Source organism: Cyrtonyx montezumae, unplaced genomic scaffold (assembly GCF_038088225.1).
Source record: "Cyrtonyx montezumae isolate F1298 unplaced genomic scaffold, pur_monq_1.0 scaffold_36, whole genome shotgun sequence".
Taxonomy (NCBI): Eukaryota; Metazoa; Chordata; class Aves; order Galliformes; family Odontophoridae; genus Cyrtonyx; species Cyrtonyx montezumae.
This window is the reverse complement of record NW_027072041.1, coordinates 804567-813464: the sequence shown is the minus strand read 5'-3', so window position 1 is coordinate 813464 and position 8898 is coordinate 804567. Positions and strand designations below refer to the sequence as shown.

Below are 8898 nucleotides of genomic sequence, written 5' to 3'. Positions count from 1 at the left end.
AAAGAAAGACCATCTGTGTTAAGATGTTACAGCAATGTAAAAAGCCCAGCCCCAGTGCACAGAAGAGAATATCCCAAGCCCCAGATTTCCCAAAAGACTGATTACAAAGCATAGGCACCTGCTTTTTTCAAGTCTTGGCCTGAAATCTGGCTGCAGAGCAAGGAATACTGCACCTGTGCAGAGTGGCCTCATGCTTTTGCTCCAAATTGAATTTTTCTGACAAAAGTGCACAGTACAGCTGACTTTCAGTCTGATACATTCAACTGTTTTCAGCCAGCCTCCGTTTGCTGAATGGAGTTCAGCAAGGTCAGACTGAAATTGCTGGCAAGACAAAAACAACACACTTCCCAGGCTTGAGGAGAGCAGGCTGATAACTGGGGAGGGAAGCAGACCATGAGAAAGGCCTTCAGGCTGCAGATAACAGCACAGGGAATTGTAGGGTTCATCACATGCTGAAAAAAGCTCAAGCCACTGCACCCCTGCACACTGAAAGATGGAGTGGGGTTCAGCTTTGTAAAGGGACTCATGTTTCTGCTGGACACACTGGGAGAACATTTTGGGGGTGAGGGTGGGCATGGGACTCACGAGCTGCACTCACAGCTCCCATGGGGGCTCACTGAAGGAGCAGCATCACCCCCCACCATGGCCCAAAAGCAGCACAGGAAGCACAGTGTAGAGAGAGTCAGATTTTTATTGCTCCCGAGGAACAACTTTAAGTCTCTCTGCAAGGCTTTTCAGTATTTCTTAGTCATAAAAGTTAGAAGAATATACTTTTTTTTTTAAACAAAACTTTAGAATAGGCTTGATGTGTCATTATCTGAATCGTTCCTTTCCAGTGAAGTATTCAATACCTCTTGTATTTCATCTGCCAGTTTCAGCATATCCTCTTCACCTGAAAAGGACACAAGAGACAGGTCATTGCTGCCAGGGGGTTCTGCTGGCTGGGCTGTGGGGTGCCTGTGATGTGAAGTACCTCCTGCTGGCCCACGTGGCTTCCAGAGGACATGCTGGTCCCCTGGGTTCTGGGGTTTAATGGGTTTAATGGCAGAAGACAAATAAATGCAGCCCTGATTATTGCCATTTCAGAGTCTCAGGTTTGGGGGCTGGACCTGGTGAAGGATGGTGGTGGCACAAGAGCATCAGAAGCCCTCTGATATGCTCTAAGGAAGGGCTGTTGTTCTGGCCAGCCTCACCATGGCATCACTCCTGGTTCTAGCTGCCCCTTGCCCTCCCCACCACCCTGGGATCAGTGGGATGCAGGCAGAGAGTGGCCAGCTCTCCCTGACATGCTCTGGGTTCAGGAGATTGCCTTTTCTATTCAAAGTACCTCTGCTCTGGCCTGGACGTTGCCAGTGAAGTGGGGAGCATGGTGACCCACCACTGTGGTTAATTAAGCACTGCTCCACTGGCCAGCTGTGGCCCTCTGGTCACTTTAGTTTCAGACAGAAGAGGACCAGAGGCGGACACTCATCTGTGAAGCAGCAGTTTTGCAGTTGTGTACAGTCTTTCTCTTGCTGATCTGTTCTCCAGGGGAAGTGCATCAGGACATAGCTGCATCTTCCCCATGCAGAGAAGCCTGCAGGGAAATTCTTAGGACAAGAAGCTCTATATAGGACCAGGGGCCGCAGACCAGTGTGCCAATGACTCTACTGACAGCAGTGGGCTTTGTACCCCACACCATGACTCAGATAGTGGGATCTGTCCCTGTAGCCCCAACCTGCAGCCCCCAGGATCCCATGGGGATGGCAGCTTTCCAGGGCTCACCCAAGGGACTATGGCTTTCAGAGCCCAGTATCCCTTCCAGATCTGCCAGCTGCACCCCAGCGAACAGGTCCTGCTCATCCATCTGGGGAGACTCAGCTTGCTGCATCATCTTGGAGGACGTTGTCTCAGCTTCCTCCTCCTTCGTGGGCTTAGAGTTTGGCTCTGGTGCAGGCTGTGGTTCAGGCTTCACTACATGCTCACGGCCCTTTCCTCGCCTGGCACCTTGGCCTCTCCTCTGCCGCTTGCTCCTCTCATGATCCCTGCAGGGGGATTTCACATAGCAAAGGGTTAGGTGCCAAGGGTCGCACAGTCCCTCCTTGCCTGGCATGTGCTTTCTTGCCAAGAGACTCTTGCCAGCACTCAGGCCATGAGTAGCACCCGGTTCACCCCTGCAGAAACTGCACTTTCTCTGTATGGGGGCTTCATGTGACCAGATGAGGCTGCATTGGTCTGGACACCAATTTTCCCCTGCCACCAACCCATCTTATGTGAGACCCCCTGCTAGCTTTCTCCTCCTCAGGGCCAGTGCAGCCCTTTAGCAGGCAGAGGGCTGCCTGCACCAGCAAGGACTTCTCCTCACAGAAGGCACAGGGGCACCCAGCTGGGCTCTGTCATCATGCAACGTCTGTGCCAGGGCTCAGTTTGCATGCACAGAGAATGGACTACACAGCATAAGGAAGCTTTACCCCAGAGCCCACTGAATGGAATCCTTTTCCTCGGCTTCTGCCTTTCTCTTCCGGAGCAGCTCCCGGTCTCTCAAGCGGCGGGACATGGTGGCACCTGAAGCACAAACCAAGTGTTAACATGACCTCTTGACCATGGGAAAAGCTGATCCCTCCCTGTCTGATGATAGGGTACTGATGCAAGTGGTCTGAGCCTTTTTATAATGAAGCAGGTCTTGATAGAAAATTAAATAAGGCACTGTACCTACCAAGCAGCATCAGCAGGTAGGATCTGAAGACGTACCACACAGATCTCCTGTGCTATAAATTATTCTAAATTTAGAGTTGCAGTTTTCCTCCTTTTACTGCAGCCTTCGGGTGATGCTTGTCCAAGTGACATACTATGGGGGACAGCTGAAAACACAGGACAGAGCCTATCCTGTGGGGACACCCTGAAATCACTCAGGCACATCTCATCCATTAATGACTGCAAAGTAATTATTTAGGTTTGCTCCATTAATATGCTTTTCCCCAGTTTCAGTTGCCTAGTACTGCTCATCCAGATGGGACAGATCATGAATGCCATTCCTGTGGCAGCATGAGACCATTCCCTTCAGGGAATACAGGGGAGTGTTTCTGTGCTCCTATACTGGTGGATATACCAGTGGGAGTACCACTTGCCTGGTGCATGGACGGAGCTTCCCACACATACACTGAGGAATTCACACAGGCACTTGTTTTCATAGTTTCAACAAATGCCATGTGGGGAAGAAGCAACCAAACAGTGATCTGCTCCTTGCAGTTGTAATTGCATCCAGCTTCTCCTATGAAAAGACTCAACTCATGTTGAAGTAGAAGGTCAAATGAGTGAAAAGTGGTCATTCTGACATTCTCTTGCCCAGATGGGATAACTGGCAAGGTGAGAAGGAGTTCTGAGGCCAACCTGGCACTGCAGCTCTTGGATCCCAAGTGCCTGAGAAAAGCCATAGTCTAGGACAGATTTAAAACAACAACAACAACAACAAAGCAGAACAAACAAAACAAAGAAACAAAAAACATAAGAGCAGTGGCCAACCCCCACTCAAATTAGATCTGATCTTCTGATAAATTTTCCTGTTCTTTTACTGATGTTTTTTGTACACTAGTTCCAGGAGCCTCCAGTGGAGACATGCAGAAGGCAGATCCCCTCCCTGAAACCTCTCATCCTATCTGGACCATAGAGAAGGGAAGCACATGGGTGTAGTACAGATGCAAAAGACACCACTTGCATAGACAGCATGAGGATGGCAGAGGCATCTCAGCATGGACAGAGATTGTGTCAGTGATGGGCAGCCTCTGAGATGGAACTGCACGTGGGCCATACAGTGTGCAGCTGTGCCAGGCAATCTATGCACTCCCCAGGTGCAAAGCAGCATCGGGGCAGCAGGGCTCTGACTACAAGGGCAGCCAGGGGAAATGGAGCTACAAGCAGCAGTCATGGGATCTGTACTGTGCTCCAGCTTGACTGCCGAAGTGCACATCCCTTGCATGTCCCTTTGCACCAGCCAAGCTAACTTTCTTTCTCTTTCAGAGTACCTTCTGAGCCATAAAAGCACTTCTAGCTGCTTGCTATCTTCTTGTCTTCTTATTCTTATTGTCTTCTTCCCAATCCGTCCTAAGCAAATTGCTCTGCACAGGCAGAAAATACCCCTCATTCATTTCTATCTGATCCAACAGAGCACTCCAGGGCTGCTCCAAAGCTGTGCTACCTGCTGCAGTAGGCAGGAAGAATCTCTCTGAGACACCTGCATCCCATTGAGAGATTACACAGCAGAGAACACAAACATACAGTAATGAAATGAAAAAATCCCTCCAGCTAAAAGAACAACGAGACCCAATCTGCGAAGAGACAGTGTATTGGAACTGCCTAAGAAGCTTTGACTTGAGAAGCCACTATAGGCACTGTACAGGTCCCTTTGTGGCCTGAAACACAGCTTGGAAAGAACCACACGCATTTACAATTAAATATGCATCCCTCATCCTCTAACCACACACTGGTAAATTCTTACCCCCTTCCTTGAAAGTATTAGTGACAAAAAGACCATTCTTACTTCTTCCAATAAAAATTAGTAGTACAGCATTACCTGGCTCAGTGTTCTCTTGGGCTGCAGAAGAAGGCAGAGAGGCGTTGGAATAATCATGGTCTTTCCCTAAACTGTCCATTGCTCTTTGCAGTTTCAAATAAGAAGCGTCGGATTTCCTTGGGAATGGAATCTGGAGATACTGATGAAGCAGAATGAGAGCTTGAAAGAAATGCAGACTGTCCTCCGCAAACAACTTATCTGACCAGGCCACCAGTAGGGTAATAATATTCTCCTTATCACAGTTCAGAGGTGTGTGAGTGTCTGCCCAGGACCTGCTATGTGGACTGCAAAACATGCTGGTGTTTCTGTACAACAGTTCCGCTTCAGATAGGAAATTCATGCTCTCTGCTGCCAAACTGTGACTCAGATGCCCTCCTTTAGAGCAGAGAGGAGCTGCATGGCCCAGCAGGATGCTGCATGGCTTCGCTGCTGATTTCCAGAATGAGATGCATGGAGGAGTTATTAGGCTCCATATGAGATTCTGGAATGGGATGTGAATGTTAGACAAGTGTCTGCAGAGGGCTGTTGCAGTGCTTGTGGGAAGGGACCTCCACCCTTCACAGAGGGCTGCTTGCAGCACCAGGTCATGGCACACTTAGGAGACCACCAGGAATGGAAGTAGCCAAATACAGTGAATTCCAAGTAGCTCAAGCAGTGGTAGAAGAACTCTACGAGGTGGCTACTCCCAGGCCTTCTCCCACCTGCCAAGGCATGAATGAACCCAACTGATTTGCCCTGTATCAGAACAGGTCCTGGGGGTGCCCACCTGCATGCAGCCTTTGCTCTCAGCAGGCTCTCAGTAAGTCCCTGACAGCCCCAGACCAAGTTAGAAATTCCATGCCTGGGGGTTTCCTAAGGTGGAACCTGGGGGGACGTGGTCATCTTTGCTGCCTTCCTGCTTATCCCCCCAGTTACCACTTCCCCTTGGGGCTCCTCCTCTGTGTCCTTTACAGATTATGTGGAACCTCCAGAGAGGTGGGGCAAGTTTAAAAGGCTCAAAAGAATGAGCAGGGTGGTGGCACCTGAGCAATATGGGAAGGGTCTGATATGTCAGGGAAGGCTCTGATATGTGAGGCAGGCAAGGAGTGTGAGTGGCATCCTGAGCTCAGGGGCTTCGGAGCTACTTGTGTGAGTTTCTTGTATCTCAGTCATAAGTGAAGCCCAGATGTGTTGTGCTGGTGAGGCTGTGTGACACTGCACAACTCCAAGTCACTCTGACTCACGCACCCTGAAATTACCCTGTGTGGGGAAGAGGAAGACATAGGCCTGGTCACAGTGAATACCATATCTGGAAGTGCTCAGAAAGAGCTGCTCTGGGACCCTTGGGCTGCTGGCAGGTGATAGGAAATGTGGGAGAAAGGATGGGCACCTCTGGGTGTTGCAGAACCACTACAGCAAGCTGCAGAGGGTTTGCTTATGGGTTGAGACCCCCACAAGAATGCCATGCCTGTGGAGGTACAGGGGTCTGCCAGCCTTGATGCTGCAGCTCCATTTGTCCAGGCTGGGCAAAATTCGGCTTCTCACCCACGCGTCTCCTGGTGGGGAGAAGCACTCAGTTACTCCAAAGCCTGCTGAGGTCTGATAAATCTCTCTTGACTCAGCAAAATATTACCATTGGACAGAGCGGAGATGGTGTGAAAGTTGACTCTGTTCCACTCCTTTTCCAGTTGGAAACACAATAAATTTATAAATACTGTTCATAAGTGAAAGAGCTGCTGAGCCCTCAGCATCTTTAAGAGGTACTTAGTGGGGCTGATGGGCCATAATGAGCCTGCACTTGCACCTCTTGGGACCTAGATTGCTGTGAAGGTTTGGTTCCTGTGCATGAATTACTCCAAATCCCAAGCAAATGAACTTGTGATCCTCTGGGAAGGTTTGGTGATGGACAACAGTGTGGAAATTACAGACCCCACTACCCAGCCTCAGACTGTCCTTGCTCTGAAGTAAGGATCGCATAGCGGAGACCATTTTGGAGTCTGCAGTGCTCTCCTATTCCCTGCTAGCACTGCAGCACATGAGAGCCCTGCAGCAGATGTAGCCCAAACTTTGTCCTTTCTGCTGCAGGTTGAACTTTCTGGCCAGTTTCAGATGAGTGAACCAGTGTAGCTGGATACTTCACAGAGAGACAGGCGCTGCTTCCCCACATTCACTATTGTTTCCTTTGGCCCTGGGCCATCTTCATGCATGCATTCAGCTTCCCTGATGGGACCTGGATGAGCATCACCAGAGTGCATCGAGAGCCTCACCTCTGTTTTCCCCCATCTGGCACTGCTACTGAGCGGCAGTGTCCAGAGAATGCCTCTCCCTTTTTCAGCCACAGACTGGAAAGCATGGGCAGCCATGCTGCTGTGACTCTAGCATTGGTCAGAGCACCAGCTTCCAGTTTTGTCCTGCAGAATGGTGACCTGATTTGGGACAGGGTGGGGCAAAAACCTCAGTCAAGTCTGTCCTCAAGGTGCATTGGACACAGCCTGCAGCTCCCCATGCTCTCTGGCAGTGCAGACCTCTAGTCTCTCCCACTCCATCTAAGGGCTAGAAGGGGCAAACATGCTGCTGGTTGTTTGGAAGAGTCCTAGAGGACAAGTGGGGACCTGCAGAGATGCAGAAGCCTGAAGTGGGTGGGTGGTGCAGCAGCAGAATTGCAGACCAAGCTGCATGCAGTTGCAGTCCCCATCCCTGAAGAACTGGAGAAAGCCCAGAGCAGGGCAGCAGCAATGTTGAGCCCTCTGGACAGCTGTGAGCAACTAGCCAAGCAGAGTGCAAGGCCTGTGAAAAGGCAGTAACAGGGAGACAAATGGCAGTATGCCTCTCTGAACCCACAGCCAGGCACTGTAGGTAGGTAGCAAGGAGGTGAATCTCAGGAGAGACAGCTGCTGCTTTCACAGCACACAGATGTCACTGTTCTGTCCTTGTGATAATCACTGATAGCTGATAGGTTTCAGACAGTAACAAGGCTAGGGCCAGGAAGAACTTCTAATGACAACAGCTGCCTCCAGACAAAACAAAGATTCAATCCCAAGGCTCTATCCCTTCCCAATTACCCTGCATCCTCCTGCAGGTGTTTGCCACTGCTCATTGTCCTCTGTCTTGGTGCTGGGGACTCCAAGCCAGAAGGATCTCCATGATTGACCATTCATGATTATTTTATAGTTCTCAACATTATTTTCAGTGGCAGCATTAAATCTATCACCAACTGCTGTGGGTATGAATGTGGGGGTTGAACCATGCAACCGGCCAGCCAGGTACAGCAGCTGTGACACTGGCACAGGTCCCAGATTCACAGTGCTGTTGCTGACTTCAGGGAGCTCGCTTTACTTTATGATGCAATTGGACCCTTCCTCCAGTAACTACAAATGAGTCATGTGAGTGCAGTAGCAAGACAGAGCAGCTTGATGCCTTCAGAGTGAGCACAAGTTTCACTTAACAGCGGAGCACTTCTCCAAGCCATGTGAAGCTTTGTTGAAGCTGAGCAGAAATCATAATTAGTCATTCACTAGAAACATGACATGTGGAGCAGAACTGAATGGAAAACCTCATATTAGACAGATCTCTGTGTGCAAAGGGACCCCTTGTATACTCAGGCTGTACAACTTGTTTGCACATATTAGTGAAAGGTGATTCATGTCCCAGCTGCTGTGGCAGTGAGAGCAAAAGATCAGAGGGATCCCACAGACTGCTGATGCATGCTGACCATCAACCAGCTTGAACCAAGCCCCACCATAGCACCACGGGTTGCCCTAGCACAAGGAGCAACCTAGACATGATGCAAGGTGGCATCATGCAAGGTGGAGTGTTCATTCCATTCCTGTTCTTCCATTCCTGGGGATCTCCTAAGTGTGCCATGATCTGGTGCTGGTTCATCACCAGCAAGGTGGAGTGTTCTGTTCCCCAAGAGCAGGCAGGGGGATCAGTTTTGTTCTGAGGAGACTCCCCAGAGACTCAGGCTCTCTGGAATTCAGGATCTCCATTCTGCCCTTCTAGTGCTGCTGTGGGTTATTTGGGCTGATTTCTTTATGGAGCAAATTCACATGAAAAGCGAAATGATCTGAGAAGCACAGATGTTGCTGTTTTCTGTTAGTGTCAGTTCTGGATGTGAAGGCAGTTTCTAGGGAGCTGGAGAGAAGGCCATCGCCTCCCATACCAGACATACCTTACCTTCCCATTGCTGAATCGCCTCCTTCAGAAAAGCTGTGTTTGTATGGCATCTCCTTCACCAGCAGAGCCTGTGTGATACAGATTGGAAATGAGAGTTTTGACTACACTCTTTTAGTAGCTCTTTGTGGAAACTGGCTTGTGTTGTTTTTCCCTTAGCCTGGCATAAAATAATGCTCTTAAAATAAGATTGTGTA

At 49.7% G+C, this 8898-nt stretch overlaps 1 protein-coding gene across 1 annotated transcript; it reads right to left on the bottom strand.

The window, feature by feature from the left end:
• Window positions 1–706: 706 nt before the first annotated feature.
• Window positions 707–4813, bottom strand: HEMGN (hemogen). The gene is made up of 4 exons (XM_065745551.1): window positions 4550–4813; window positions 2451–2544; window positions 1765–2024; window positions 707–892 (listed from the first exon to the last, which is right to left on the bottom strand). Exons 1-4 carry the CDS (start codon window positions 4626–4628, stop codon window positions 792–794), a joined length of 534 nt encoding a protein of 177 aa, XP_065601623.1. The 5' UTR covers window positions 4629–4813; the 3' UTR covers window positions 707–791.
• Between the last annotated feature and the right edge of the window lie 4085 nt (window positions 4814–8898).